The following is a 15,657-nucleotide window of genomic DNA, read 5'->3' as shown; positions in this document are numbered from 1 at the left end:
GGGTGTGTGGTATGTGGTGTGGGTGAGTGTGTGTTGTGGGTAAGTTTGTGGTATGTGGTGTGGGTGTGTGGTGTGTGGTGTGGGTGTGTGGTGTGTGGTGGGGGGGGTGTGTGTGGTGGGGTTAAGTCTGTGGTGGGGTGTGTGTGTGTGGGGTGAGTGTGTGTGGGCCTAAGTGTGGCTGGGTCAGGCTCTGTCGTGGTGATGCCGAGGCTGAAGGCCCGCTGGCGGTCTGTCGTCTGTCCAGCCCTCCCCTGTGCCCCGCGGTGTTCTCGGTGCTTCCCTTTGATGTCAGGTTTCACCCTCACCACTCTCCTGAAGTCAGTACTGTGAGCCCCGTTTTAGAGGAGAGTATAGACGGGACACCTGATTGCCAGCAGTCATGCAGTGGAGCAGTGGAGTGAACGGGAGGGGTAGGAGGTCAGGCGTAGCAGCTGAAGCCCTAACACACTAGACGGGGTGAGGGCGACAGGAAGGCAGAGGAGGGTGGGCCCGCAAAGGCCTGGGGAAACGGTGAGCGGCCGCTGCTGCAGCACTGGGGCGGCCACTTTCCCGCCTGGGCTGGGCCGGCCTGACCCTCACCACTACCCTCTCGACGGCGGCAGGACTGTTCCTACTTCAACTCCAACGCCGTTCCCCTCAAGCTCTCCTTCCAAAACGTGGACCCACTGGGCGAGAACATCCGTGTCATCTTCAAGGTGAGGACCCCCTCTCGAGCCTGGTGGGGTGTAGGCAGTAGAGAGGAGAGGAGGGAGTCCAAGGGGGGGCAGGAACAGCCTCAGGGCCCTTCTCGTCCTACTAATCGCGCTCATGCTGCTGCTATAGTGCATGAAAGACTATCGGCTGAAAGAGGAAACAGATGGACTGTGTGTGGGCCCAGAGAACTAGGAACAGTGTTGGAATGTACAGGGAGGCAGCTGACAGCCTGTGTCAGAAGTGTTTTCTAGAAGGCCAGCAAGGGAGCGGATAAGGTGCTACCCTGCTTGTCCCGGGTTTTCAGGCTGAATGACTGTGACAGGCATGCTGAGGGGGAGATTCATGTATCAGGTACAGGTTGGACTTAGATGAATCTTGAGGTCCCTCTAACTGGTCCATCCCTGATTCTGAGGAATAGATATAGCCTCAGAGCACACAGTCCAGGGGGGAATGAAAGGCATGAGCACGGCTTAGTCACATCCATGTGCTGTATGTAAGCTCCACCGAGGTGTAAACTTGACTTGGATGGTTAGGAGGGCTGCATGAAGGAAGGGCCCCAGACTTGGCTTCAGATGGGGGTGTGGGGTCGGGCAAAGACCACAGTAGCGCAGGGATAAAGTGTAGCTGTTGGCCCCTCTCTGGTGTCTGGCCTGGTGGGAGCTGGGTGAGCAGGTCCAAGGCTGAGGTGGGGAACCGGGCAGTGCCTGGCCTCTGTAGTCTGGGCCGCGGTTGCCCTCCTGGGGGAGCTGGGGCCTGGTGTGAGCTGGGGGAGGTGAGCGAGGTGGTCCTGGTCACTGTCTTCCTTCATCCAGTGTGGGGACGACCTTCGCCAGGACATGCTGACCCTGCAGATGATCCGCATCATGAGCAAGATCTGGGTCCAGGAGGGCCTGGACATGCGCATGGTCATCTTCCGCTGCTTCTCCACCGGCCGGGGGAGAGGTCAGTCAGGGGTGGGTGGGGTGATGGCTGGGCAGCTGCTGTGGGGGGTGTCCTTGCTTAATGCCCTTCTGCTGTTCCTTAACATGAACTTTGTGCTTCTCCAGGAAAATGAAAAGGGCAGGATTATTCCGTTAGAAGCTATGGAACAGCATAAAAATGAAGGCAGAGAGACATAAAATAAAGCAGACTTGGAGACATAGCAACCATGTATACTGTGTAGACTTTGGATTCTGATTCTAACAGACCCAACTGTGGAAAGATATTTTTTCAGACAGTTGTGGGAAATTTTCATATAGATTGGGCTAGATCAGATCAGATTAAAGAATGTTAAATTTTTAGATTTAATGCCAGAATTATATCCTTGTTAGTTATACTTGGAATACTTATGAGTGAAATGACATGTATGGGATTTACTTAAAAATACTCCAGATGGGATTGAGGCAGGAGGAGGCTGGAGGTGAGAAGAGGGAAGCAGGGCTGGGTGATTGAAATAGATGAAACAAAATTAGCAAAGTGTTGATAATTTTTGAAACTGGGTGATGGTTATGTGTGACTTCATGATACGATTTCTTTACTCTTACATGTATTTGGAAATCCCATAATAAAAATTAAAACAATAAAAGATTATGGCTGTGAGCTGGGGAGACCACAGAGTCACAGTGTGGAATATGAAAGCAGGGGAACATCTTTCCCCTTAGTATATATATATTTTTTGATTGAGCTATAATTCTGCACAGTACTGTGCCGCATGTATACGTATACCCCCTCTCAGTCTTCCCTCCCCCGGCCCCTCATTCCTCCTTCTAGGTCGGCACAGAGCCCTGAGCTGAGCTCCTTGTGCTGTCCAGCAGCTCGCACTGGCTCTCTGCTTTACACACGGCAGTGTGCGTGTCTGTCCAGGCCCCAGGTCGTCCCCTGCCACCTCCATTCTGTGTCTGTGTGTGTTTCTGCCCTGCAAACAGGCTCATCTGTGCCATTTTTCTAGATTCCACAAATATGCCTTATTATACATCTGTTTTTCTCTTTCTGATCTACTTCCTTCTGTATGACAGGCTCCAGGTCCATCCACTTCTCTACGAATGACCCAGTTTCGTTCCTTTTTATGGTTGAGCAGCTTTCCGTTGTGTATCCGTCCCACATCTTCTTTACCCGTTCATCTGTTAATGGACATTTAGGTTGTGTCCGTGTCCTGATTATTGTAAATAGTGCTGCGATGAACGTTGGGACACGTGTGTCTTCTTGAATTATGATTTTCTCAGGTCATATGCCCAGTAGTGGGCTTACTGGGTCATATGGAACCTCCATACTGTTTTCATAGTGGTTGTGTCAATTGACTTCCCACCCGCAGTGTAGGAGGATTCCCTTTTTATGCCCTGTCCAGCCTTGATTGATTGTAGGTTTTTTTATCTTTGACCAGTGTGAGATGAGACCTCATTCTGGCTTTGATCCACAGTTCTCTAATAACTAGTGGCGCTGAGCATCTTTTCAGGTACCTCTAGGCCATCTGTATGTCTTCTTTGGAGAAATACCTATGTAGGTCTTCTGCCCATTTTTTGATTGGGTTGTTTGTCTTTTTGATATTGAGCTGTATGAGCCCTTTTGAATATTTTGGAGATAAATCCCTTCTCAGTTGCTTTGTTTGCAAATACTTTCTCCCATTCTGAGGGTTGTCTTTTCATCTCATTTATGGTTTTCTTTGCGGTGCAAAAGCTTTTAAGTTTGGTTAGAGCCCATTTATTTCTTTCTGTTTTTAGTTTCATTACTCTAGGAAGTGGGTCAAAAAAGATCTTGCTGTGATTTATGTCAAAGAGTGTTCTTCCTGTGTTTTTCTCTAAGCATTTTGTCCAGTCTTACATTTAGATCTTTAATTCATTTTGAATTTATTTTTGTGTATGGTCTTCAGTGTTCTAATTTCATTCTTTAACATGTAACTCTCTAGTTTTCCCGGTGCCAATTATTGAAAGAAACTGTCTTTTCACCGTTGTATATTCTTGCCTTCTTTGTCATAGATTAGGTGACCCTAGGTGTGTGGGTTTAATCTCTGGGCCTGAAGTCAGGGAACCTGATTCCTCCAGCTCCATTTTTCTTTCTCAAGATTGCTTTGACTATTTGGGGTCTTTTGTGTGTCCATACAAATTGTCAAACTTTTTGTTCTGATTCTGTGAAAAATGTTGTCGGTAATTTGATAGTGATTGCATTGATTCTGTAGATTGCTTTCGGGTAGTAAAGTCATTTTCACAGTATTGATTCTTCTAATCCGAGAACAGGGTGTATCTCTCCATCTGTCTGTGTCACCTGTCATTTCTTTCATCAGTATCTTACAGTTTTCTAAGCACAGGTGTGTTGCCCCCTTGAGTAGGTTTATTCCTGTTCTTTTTGTTGCAGTGATAAATGGGATTATTTCCTCAACTTCTCTTTCTGATCTTTTGTTGTTAGTGTTTAGGAATCTAAACACTAATGCAGGATCTTTCTGTGCATTACTTTTGTATCCTGCAGGTTTACCAGATCCATTGATGAATTCACAGGCGAATTTTTACTTCTTTTTTAAGAAGTGAAAAAGAAGTTTTACTTCTTTTCCAATTTGGATTCCTTTTCTTTTCCTTCTCTGACTGCCATGGCTAGGACTTCCAAAACTGTGTTGCCAGTGTGGACAAAAATAGTGGCAAGAGTGGACATCCTGGTCTTATTCCTGATCTCAGGGGAAATGCTTTCAGGTTTTCGCCAGTGAGAATGATGTTTGCTATGGGCTTGTCATATTTGGCCTTTATTATGTTGAGGTAGGTTCCCTCTATGGCCACTTTCTGGAGAGTTTTTATAATAAATCAGTGTTGAATTTTGTCAAAAGCTGTTTCTGCATCTATTAAGATGATCATATGGTTTTTCTTCTTTGTTAATATAATGTAACACATTGATTGGTTTGCATATATTGAAGAATCCTTGCATCCCTGAGATAAAAATCCCACTTGATCATGGTGTGTGATCCTTTTAACATGTTGTTGGATTCTGTTTGCTAGTATTTTGTTGAGGATTTTTGCATCAGTGTTCATCATTGATTCTGGCTTGTAATTTTCATTTTTGTGACATCTCTGTCTGATTTTTTATCAGAGTGATGGTGGCCTTGTAAAATGAGCTTGGTAGTGTTCCTTTCTCTACAGTTATTTGGAAGAGTTTGAGAAGGATGGGTGTTAGCTCTTCTCTACATGTTTGATAGAATTCGCCTGTGAAGCCATCTGGTCATGGGCTTTTGTTAAAAGATTTTAAATTGCAGTTTCAGTTTCATTACTTGTGATTGATCTGTTTGTATTTTCTATTTCTTCCTCGTTCAGTCTTGGAAAGTTGTACCTTTCTAAGAATTTGTTCATTTCTCCCATGTTGTCCATTTTGTTGGCATATAGTTCCTTGTAGTAGTTGCTTATGACCTGCTGTATTTCTGTGGTGTAATTTTTCCTTTTTTATTTCTAATTTTCTTGATTTGAATCACCTCACTGTTTTCCTTGATGAATCTGGCTAAAGATTTATCAATTTTGCTTGTCTTCTCAAAGAACGAGCCTTTCGCTTCATTGATTTTTGCTATTGTTTTCTTCATTTCTATTTTATCTCTGCCCTGATTTTTATGACTTCCTTCTTTCTGCTAACTTTGGGTTTTGTTTGTTCTTTCTCTAGTTGCTTTAGGTATAAGGTTGATCTTCCCCCTTATCATTAAAGTTTGTCCAAATGTCCTAGGGCTTAATTTATAGGGACACATCCAGCAAAGCTCTTGTAGTCCTCTCCTGACAGATGTCTTTTCTCTGCACTGGAGAGTGACTCGGTGTCTCCCCTCACAGGGATGGTGGAGATGATCCCCAACTCTGAGACCCTGCGCAAGATCCAGGTGGAGCATGGGGTGACCGGTTCCTTTAAGGACCGGCCCCTCGCCGACTGGCTGCAGAAGCACAACCCTGGGGAGGACGAGTATGAGAAGGTAGGGCTGGAGAGGGGGTGAGGCTGGGGTGGGATGCTTGTGGCCTGGCGCCCTGCCGTGTTCCCCCAAGGCCTGCATGTGCACAGCGAAGGTGGCTCAGCTGTGCTGGGAGGGAAGAAACACTCGGTGGACTGGTGCCTCCCGGTGTCTAGAGGGGGGTCACATGCCCGATGTAAGCTGACCAAGCACATCCTCTGGTATCCAGCTGGGAACCCTTCCCTAAATTCCTCTGGTAGACTGAGTTTGGAGGAAAGGGTGCTGTTTCAGTCATGGGTCCTATTCAGGTCCTCCTGTGCCTTCTGAGGAGTCCAGTGATGCTTTGGAGAACAAGAGTTGGAAGGAACTTAAGAGATCATTTTATCCATCTCCTCTTTTAATTAATTTATTTTTTTAATTGAAGGATAATTGCTTTACAGAATTTTGTTGTTTTCTGGCAAACATCAACATGAATCAGCCATAGGTGTACATATGTCCACTCCCTCTTGAACCTCCCTCCCATCTCCCCATCCCACCCCTCTAGGTCATTACAGAGCCTCTGTTTGAGTTCCCCGAGTCATACAGCAAATTACCATTGGATATCTATTTTATCCAACTCCTCTTTTTCATAGATGTGAATTAAGGTTCATTCAGTTGTTCCCAGTTATGGAGTTGGTTTGTGGCATGCAGGGTTGAGGGTAGATAATGACACAGAGATGATGGAAAAGGTAGTTGACTTTCCTCGGGAGGGGCTTTCCTGGGTGGTAGGGCTTGGTGACCTGCTGGGTTTTGTGGCTGGTCCACAGCTTCATGGCTCTTGCCTCTGGGTCAATCATGTTTAAGGGAGAGAGAGTAAGTCATAATCACCACGCTCCTAAGAGAATGACCTTAAACCAGAATGCTAATTTATGGGGATCTATATATACTGACTTTTCTTGACCAGTGCCTTTTATCCCTCAGGGAGAACCTACATGGGCAGCCAAATTATAATCAGAATGTTGTTTAGTGAACATGTAATTAGATGGTCTTCCAAGGCTGTGAGTGTTTGCGTTCCCCAGGGTTTAATTCCTGGCCTGCTGAGCTCTTTGTACTCTTCTTGGGCCAGTTCATCATCTCCTGTTACTTTATCCCCCCTTGCTGATGACTTCCAGAGCCATTCCCTCTTCCCTCTCCCCGCCCGATTGCTGGACCTCTGCTTGTGTTGACCTGTGTGTCAAACTCAAGTCAAAACTGAGCTTTCTGACTCTCTTTGTCCTCTTGAAACCTGGTTTTGGTGAGTTTCCTGGGTGATAACACTCTCTGTGTGGTCTCCCAAGACAGAGCCATGAGACTTCTGCTTTTTATTTTACTTCACTTAGCTTTACGCTGTACTGGGTCTCCATTGCTGTGCGTGGGCTTCTCTGGCTGCAGAGCCAGGCTCTAGGGCACGTGGTCTTCAGCAGCTGCAATGGGCGGGCTCTGGAGCACAGGCTCAGGAGCTGTGGCACTTGGGCTTAGTTGCCCCGCGGCATGTGGAGTCTTCCCAGATGAGGCCTCGAGTCTGTGTCCCCTGCATTGACAGGTGAATTCTTAACCTTAACCATTGGATCGCCAGGGAGGTCTGAGCCAGAAGTCTTCATGCCTCCACTCTGCTTTACCGAGCCCTGTTGATTCTGTTCCCCAGAGGCCTCTTGACTCTGTCTTACTTCTCACCACTTCTTTCAGCCGGTTGCTGTCTGCCCCCTGAACCACTGGAATGCCTCTCCTCTTCCCATTATCATTCTCTGCTTGATTTCTGAGGCTTTTAAAATAAAGTGTAAACTGCTAATATCACTCCTTTGCTCTCTGTTCTTCAAAGACTCCTTGTGTCCTAAGAGATGAGCTTATCGTCCACGACACTGCTGCAAAGCCTTCTGTAACCCAGCCCCGCCGACCCCTGTGGTCTCCTCCACTGCGCCTCCCCGTCCACGACACTGCTGCAAAGCCTTCTGTAACCCAGCCCCGCCGACCCCTGTGGTCTCCTCCACTGTGCCTCCCTGTCCACGACACTGCTGCAAAGCCTTCTGTAACCCAGCCCTGCCGACCCCTGTGGTCTCCTCCTCTGCGCCTCCTGGTCTTACGGTCACTTATCTTGTAGCTTAGGCAGCCACTTCCATTTCCTAGATTCCTTTAGACGGTTGTGTTCCCTTTGCCAGGAAAGCCCTTTCTCCCTTTCCCCATCCCTCCAAACCCACTTCCTCTATGTTGTGAATGTTAAGGTCCTCTACCTTTGGAAAGAAGTAATATTGTTTCCACCCTCCCTCGACTCCATATACTATTTATACTAACATGTATTTTTCAGGTATTAGATAGCCACCATAGACAGGCACTGTACTTGGTGTTGGAATTGTGATTACTCCTTGCCAATGTAATAAAGAGTCATAATAAATGTTAATAGAAGTTTGTACAACAAGAATACACACAGAGAGAAATTAACTCAGCATCTCAGTGTTTATTATCAGTCTTTTAAAGGTCACTCCCAGCTCTCTAGCCTCCTACTAGGATGATGCTGGTGGTTTCTTATGGTGCCTTCCAGGAGGGAAGTGCTAGAGATGCTTGTCGCTTGGCCACCTACTCAGCAAACAGAGTACCCCCATCTTACACATGAAACCCCTTAAATCAGGAGTGCTTTCTTTATACTTTGAGACTTCCTGCCAGTAAGCAGCTGCTGCTGCTGAGTCACTTCAGTCATGTCCGACTCTGTGCGACCTCATAGACAGCAGCCCACCAGGATGTCCCGTCCCTGGGATTCTCCAGGCAAGAACACTGGAGTGGGTTGCCATTTCCTTCTCCAATGCGTGAAAGTGAAAAGTGAAGTCGCTCAGTCATGTCCGACCCTCAGCGACCCCATGGACTGCAGCCTTCCAGGCTCCTCCACCCATGGGATTTTCCAGGCAAGAGTACTGGAGTGGGGTGCTATTGCCTTCTCCAAGTAAGCAGCTAACACCCTGTATAATCAGGTGAGGAGACTTTAGTCATTTACTCTGTGATATAGTATAGGCATATAGCTGCTTCGTAAGTCAAAACAAGATACATTTCAAGTAGCAGAAATACCTGTGACAGGAAGACAGGTAGGTAGGGATGGTCAAGACTGAGAGTTGATGGGTTATTGAGCGGTTTCTTTTCAGTTACGTATTTCCCTATCATAGAAGTCATCTTTTTTTTTTCCCAGAACGTACATTCTGTGAGTTCTTCACAAACTTTCTATTCTTAACTTCCTAGGGATTAGTCATCTGGTTTAATTTAACAAGTAGCTGGGAGATTTCTGTATTTTGAAATAGGCCTGTGGAGCAGCCAAGAGGCTGCTGGGAGATAGGATCCCTGGGCCCTGGGAAAGGGAGAGTACTGAACTCTGAGTGAGTGTTGGTGCCTGTAGGGGATCAGCGTCTGTGCGGGCTGGGAGGGTCTGGAAACTCAGGAAGGTCCCTGAAGGCTGGGTAGAAATTTGCAGAGGGAGGTGGCGAGGGCATGTCCTATAGCTGGGAAACTTTCTCTCATGCCCAGTTTCCTGCTTGGCTCTGAAAGCTGTGGCCTCTGCTCAGGAGTCTTTCTTGAGGTCTTAAGAATTCTCTGAACCTCCCAAAGAAGATTTGGAGGATGAAAAGTGTCCATTCACGATTTCCATACATTTTTACTGCAAAGACAGATAAGGGGGCAGATATTAACCAGATAAAATAAGGTAGATCCAACCCCTTACTCCTCCCCCTCCTGCTTTAAACTCAGAAATAGCTCTAACACATTTTACCAACTAAAGATGTCTGATTTTCAAGCTTAAAACACCCTCTAGAAGTGTTAAAACTCCCTCAGCTCTTCCTTGGAGTGAAGCGCATTTAAGTAGATTAGCATTTATTGGTTACCAAGAACACCGGAAATGGGAGCTCTATTAGGGATGAGGAGACGGACAGAAGAATTCTGAGCAGGATCAGGAGGGGACCTTTGAGTCTGCTGCCTCGGTGCTGTGCTTGAGTTAAGGTCACCACAACCAGGCGGGAAAGTTGTAAACATCAAGCCTGCCTGATTCTGGGCTGGTCAAGCCTGGGCTCCTGAATCAGTCCATTGTCCTTCCAACCAGTTTCCGTGTATTGCAGATAATGGATATATTGCGGATAGTGGATATATGTGTGTATATATGTCCCGTCTCCTTTTTGCCCCATAAGATTCAGGACAAGCTTCCGTGTGCCTCAGTGTGTATGTCAGTGTGTGATGAAGGCTGAATAGGCAGATGTGAGAGCCCCTGGGCTCCTGGGAGAGGGTCAGGGCGGGCTTGGGTCAGCCTGGTTTTGCCCCTGGGGTCCCTGCGCACCAGCTTTACATCCTGCCGTCTGCGTGCCATCCCCTCAGGCTGTAGAGAACTTCATCTACTCCTGTGCCGGCTGCTGTGTGGCCACCTATGTCCTGGGCATCTGTGACCGACACAACGACAACATCATGCTGAAGACGACTGGCCACATGTTCCACATAGATTTCGGCCGCTTCCTGGGCCATGCCCAGATGTTCGGCAACATCAAGCGGTAAGTAGCGCCCTGAAGCCAGCATGTGCATAGGCCCGGGAGGTCAGCGGAAATGGTTCAGAGCTGGAACACAAGCCCACGATGGGAGAAGTCCCGCACACTGCAGAGTGTGGCCCCTGGGTTGAGCGGCTCTGAGGAAGAGAGCACTGAGGCCTTGCAGAAGAAGGCAGGGACCAGCCCTCTGCCTGCCTGCTGAGGGCTGAGCAAAGGAAACGAGCCCAGACCACAGCCAAAAGAAACCAGATACCCGGGGGACATCACTAGCTCACAGGCAAGGGACCAGTGAACGATGTGTCTGGGGATCTTCTGAGGTTAAAGTGGGAAAAGAAACAGTGTTGGAGGAGCCCGTGGATCCAGTGTCACGCAGGTTTTGAGGGATGAGGGGACGCTCCCCCGACAGCCCACACGGTGAGCCCCCTCCTTCGTGCTGACCTTCTGCCTGTGTGTTCCCCTTGGCTCAGGGACCGCGCCCCCTTTGTCTTCACCTCGGACATGGCGTATGTCATCAACGGGGGTGACAAGCCTTCCAGCCGCTTCCATGATTTTGTTGACCTTTGCTGCCAAGCCTACAACCTCATTCGCAAGCACACCCACCTCTTCCTCAACCTTCTGGGCCTGGTGAGGAGCTCCATCCCTTTCTGAACCCCTCCTTCTTATCATCTGACACCATTTTTAAGACTCCCCATCTTGCTTCTGGAGATCTGCTTCTCTGAGCCCGAGATAAAGGCAGGGCCCAGGCCACCTGGTGGTGTCTGCTGGTGTCTGACTTCCTGCTCCCGACCCCCCAGCTCCTGTGGCCTGCCAGCCGCTGCCCACTGCATCTCTCTACCACCCTCTGGAAGGGTTAGGGAGCGAAGCTGTAGAAAATGCTGAATTCCTGGTCGTTACAGACACCCTCTCCTCTTTGCTCTTCTAGATGTTGTCCTGTGGGATCCCTGAACTCTCAGACCTGGAAGACCTCAAGTACGTGTACGATGCCCTGAGGCCTCAGGACACGGAGGCCAATGCCACTACCTACTTCACCAGGTGAGACGCTGCATACGAAACAGTGCTGCCCGTCCTGGGTAGGTAATTTCCAGGCTGCTTGATGGGGAGGAGCTGGGCTAGGGAGACGGGAGAGGCTTTGCTCTGGTGGCAGAGCTTAGAGTTGACAGCACGGGTCAGTTGTCTGACTTGGGTAACTCGTTTTACTTCTCTCAGGCTCAGTCTCCCACCTGTACTTGGGTGCCAACCTTTACGCGGAGGTATTGCGATCCCCCGCTTGCGTTCTCACCAGGTCGTGGGCAAGGACGTTGTCTGTGGGGCCATGTACAGTAGGGATTTTGTAATAGTTTTTAGCTCTCTCGATCAGGACCCTCCCCCTTGTCAGAACATGGAATTTCATGGTTCCATTTTCCCATATTGGATGTTTTTAGACACGTTATGCACGAAAGCAGGAAAGTGCCTATGTACTAATTAATGTCTACGGTTTTGTCCATTTTATTATGTACCCTATTGGGAAGTTAGCGAGTTAAATTTTCTCTGGGGCTAATACAGTACCTTTCCTTCGGAACTAAAGTCTCTGTGTTGGGTTTTGTTTGGTGGGGATCCGCTGTACTGAAGCTGAAACTCAGTTTGACAACAGTATTTAGACTTTCACGTGGTGACCCCACGGTGGCGTCCCACAGTTCCTTCCTACTGTGGATTAACCGTCTTTGGCCCAGGTGGGCAGTGAGGGGAGATGAGACCCCCAAGATCCACAGGAGTAAACTGTATTCAGATCATTGTGTGCAGTCATGTCCTTATAAGGCTAGCACACAGGGGAAATGATCTGATCTGAGCTGCGTGTTAGCCTCAGGTGTTGGGTGATATTCCTTGAGATACAGCTCTGCCCAGGCAGTGGCGACTTGGGTCTGTGGTTGCAACCTTTTCTTCCCATCCTTCTGCAGGTTGATAGAGTCCAGCCTTGGCAGTGTAGCCACAAAGCTCAATTTTTTTATTCATAACCTGGCTCAGATGAAGTTTTTAGGCTCAGATGATCGGCTGACCCTCTCCTTTGCTCCACGAACACACACTCTCAAGAGCTCAGGCCGCATAAGCGATGTATTTCTCTGTCGCCACGAGAAGGTCTTCCACCCCAACAAGGGCTATGTAAGTGTCTGCTCCAGTTTGACTCTCTCCTGCGCCCTGCCACCCAGCTTGTTGCGGTTCTGTTTCTTTCCTTCCACACTGTGGGTGCTGGAGCTGACTGAGCACCCTGCGCTGGGGGCAGTTGCAGGCCCTTTCCCCTCCCCTGCCCAAGTGGCCTGCCTACAGTCAAGGACCTGAGTTGGATGGCTGTTCCCTCTGAGCCAAGGGTCTTGTGAACTAAGGATTCTTGTGAATCTTTGCTTTCATTTTCCTGCATAGGTATATTATCTTCGTCTCCATTAGAGACATTTTTATCCTCTTCCTTCTGGAACGCATAACTCTTCCAACACACACACACACACACACACACACGCACCCTCTGTCCCCTCACGTGCCCTCTTCATTGGTTTGGCCGAGGGTGTTCACTAAGATTTGGGCTTTGCAGATTTACGTGGTAAAGGTGATGCGAGAGAATGCTCACGAGGCCGCTTACATCCAGCGGACATTTGAGGAGTTCCAAGAGTTACACAATAAGCTGCGGCTGCTCTTCCCTTCTTCCCTCTTGCCCAGGTAAGTGCTCTGCCTGCTCTCTGCACTGCGGGGTAGCGGGGAGGGCAGCCAGGGGCTGGGCAGCACGGCCCTTGGGAGTCAAGACCTGCGTCCTCGGTTTTCTTAACTGGCCATGTGTGATGACAAGCGCTCCCCCTGCTGGCCATGCGCTTCTGAGGCTCTCAAGTGGTCTTCCTCCAGCCTCAAAAACAAGCCTGGGCGCACCTGCCAGGGCAGCTGCTGCTGCTGCTGCTAAGTTGCTTCAGTCGTGTCCGACTCTGTGCGACCCCGTAGATGGCGGCCCAACAGGCTCCCCCGTCCCTGGGATTCTCCAGGCCAGGACAGCAAACTGGGTCTAAAGGCAGGGGATTGTTGGCGTCTGAAGATGTTTTGAAGTGTCTAATCTTCTAAAGAGTAAAAGTGTTTTTGAAATATATAAAGAAAATGTGGTGTATATACAAAATGGAATATTACTATACTGCATGATTCCACTTATATGAAGTACCTAGAGTAGTCACATTCATAAAAACAGCAAGTAGAATGGGGGTTGCCAGGGGGAGGGAGCAAACGGGGAGGTGCTTAATAGGTACAGAGCTTCAGTTTCGCAAGAGGAAAAGACTGGAGAGGGATGGTGATCATGGTTACATCACAGTGTGAGTGTGCGTAACTCTAAACTGTACACTTACAAATGGGTAAGACAGTAAATTTTATGTTAGATGAGTTTTACAACAATTTTAAGGAGCAGATTTTCAAATAGAATTTGTACCATGATGAGGAAAACTGGAGGCTCCAGAGCTGCCTGAGCACTTCTGGGCAGCTGTAGTGCTCTGCTCAGCACTTTGGTTTTCTCTTCTGTGGTCTGTGGAATCGTCCAGCGGGAGATACTGCGCATGGGTCCTCGGCACAGACCTGGGGAGCCGGGGGAGGCATGGAGTAGGGGAGAGGTCCCTGGGGAGGGAGGCCAGGGAGAAATGCGGATCAGGTGGCTGAAAATGAAAGTGGAATGGGACTAAAGGCTATTGCTTCCTTTTTTCACCATCTTTTCACCGGCCGCCAGCTTCCCCAGTCGCTTCGTGATTGGCCGCTCGCGAGGAGAGGCAGGGGCCGAGCGGCGCCGGGAGGAGCTAAACGGATACATCTGGCACTTGGTCCACGCGGCCCCGGAGGTGGCCGAGGTGGGTGGCCCTCAGTCCCTGCCCGGCCTGGCGCCGCTGAGGGGTGGGGAGTGTGGACCGAGGCGCGCTTGCGTTTTCTGGGCCTGTCCGGGGATGGGGGAGGGCAGTGGGTCGTGGCACCAACCCCACTGAGCTGCACGCAGAAACGTGACACCCAGACACGCAGCCGGGCACACGGAGACACAGATCCGTGTCAGCTGCCATCACACAGTGCTTGTGCTAAGCAGGAGCCTGAGGAAATGGAAGGTTTCTGAACAAGCTGAGTATGTGCACCACCTGAATTTTTCTTTTAAACAAATGGTGTTATAATTTGGTTTTATAATGGTCATAAAGACAGAGAGTCATCAGGAGTCCCATGACCCTAAAAAACCGTCTAACCCCATTTCCATGTTTCCTTCCTATCTGGCCATATATAAATGTGACTTTTACAGTTTTATAGTGGTTTTTTATTTTTACTGAAGTGTTTATAGTTAGCGTAACTTTAAATATCTATGCCAAGTTAATACACTGACTTGCAATACCATCTCTTTAACCATTCACCTCTTGAAAGATATTTAGATCATGCCCCTCCCCACCTTTTCACTATTAATGCTAGAGTGGGTATTGTCACACATTTTAGCTTTTGTTTCCCTAATTGCTTAGGAAACATTCTCAAAAGTAGAATTTATAGTCCTTGTCCAAGGCTGGCTTAAGCTAGGGATTGAGCCTGGGACCAGGCAGTGAACGCTCTGAGTCCTAACCACTTGCCTGCCAGGGAATGCCAAGGACAGACTGCTTTTGAGTTGATGTGAATACTTTTATTTGCTTCCTTTTTTTCAAAACTTTTTTATATGGGAACTTTCAAACATACAGAAAAATAGAGAAACAGTATAATGAATACCTATATATTCATCACCTAAACAGGCGTTATTTTTTTTGCCATGTTTGCTTCATCTGTTTTTTCTGAAATATTTTAAAGTCAAAGGCATCATGACATTCTACCCCTAAATACTGTGCATCTCTAAAAATCGAGAACATAATTTTACGTAACTGGACCGCTGTTAACACCACCCAACTCTTAGCCCACATTTAGAATTTCCCTGTCGTCTCCGAAATTCTTTAAACAGTTGGTGTTTTTGAGCCATGACCCAAATAAGAACTGCATATTACGTTTGGTTATCACATTTTGTAAGTCTCTCTTAATGTTGACGAGTTCCTTTCTTCCTTGTGCCATTGTCTTACTGAGGAATGACCCTGTTTTCTGATTCTGTTCCAGTGTGATTTGGTGTACACCTTCTTCCACCCCCTGCCCAGGGATGAGAAGACGGCAGGCAGCAGCCTGGCTCCCAAGTCCTCAGGTATGGTGCTGTCGCTGTGACATTTCTGCCAGCTTCCCTCTTGTTGTTGTTCAGTCAGTCGTGTCTGACTCTGTGACCCCATGGACTGCGTGCTTCTCTGTCCTGCACCATCTCCCAGAGTTTGCTCAAGCTCATGTCCATTGAGTCGATGACACCATCCAACCGTCTCATCCTCTGCCTTCCCCTTCTCCTCCTGCCTGCAGTCTTCCTCAGAATCAGGGTCTTTTTTAATGAGGCAGTTCTTTGCATCAGGTGGTCAAAGTACTGGAGCTGCCCTTCCCCTTCTCCTCCTGCCTGCAGTCTTCCTCAGAATCAGGGTCTTTTTTAATGAGGCAGTCCTTTGCATCAGGTGGTCAAAGTACTGGAGCTGCAGCATCAGTCCTTCT

At 48.3% G+C, this 15,657-nt stretch overlaps 1 protein-coding gene across 1 annotated transcript in view; it reads left to right on the top strand.

Moving 5' to 3' along the window:
• Positions 1 to 15,657, top strand: part of PIK3C2B (phosphatidylinositol-4-phosphate 3-kinase, catalytic subunit type 2 beta) — an 86,064-nt gene that overhangs the window by 55,217 nt on the left and 15,190 nt on the right. Inside the window, exons 22-31 of the mRNA XM_010854253.1 lie at positions 603 to 695; positions 1,506 to 1,635; positions 5,460 to 5,596; positions 9,932 to 10,101; positions 10,563 to 10,719; positions 11,018 to 11,127; positions 12,030 to 12,231; positions 12,656 to 12,780; positions 13,817 to 13,934; positions 15,190 to 15,271. Coding sequence (XP_010852555.1) covers positions 603 to 695; positions 1,506 to 1,635; positions 5,460 to 5,596; positions 9,932 to 10,101; positions 10,563 to 10,719; positions 11,018 to 11,127; positions 12,030 to 12,231; positions 12,656 to 12,780; positions 13,817 to 13,934; positions 15,190 to 15,271 — 1,324 coding nt within the window. The remainder of the gene's footprint in view (positions 1 to 602; positions 696 to 1,505; positions 1,636 to 5,459; positions 5,597 to 9,931; positions 10,102 to 10,562; positions 10,720 to 11,017; positions 11,128 to 12,029; positions 12,232 to 12,655; positions 12,781 to 13,816; positions 13,935 to 15,189; positions 15,272 to 15,657) is intronic.

Source organism: Bison bison, unplaced genomic scaffold (assembly GCF_000754665.1).
Source record: "Bison bison bison isolate TAMUID 2011002044 unplaced genomic scaffold, Bison_UMD1.0 scf7180017864338, whole genome shotgun sequence".
Taxonomy (NCBI): Eukaryota; Metazoa; Chordata; class Mammalia; order Artiodactyla; family Bovidae; genus Bison; species Bison bison.
Note: the sequence above shows the minus strand (reverse complement) of the source record. Positions and strands in the feature narration are given on the sequence as shown.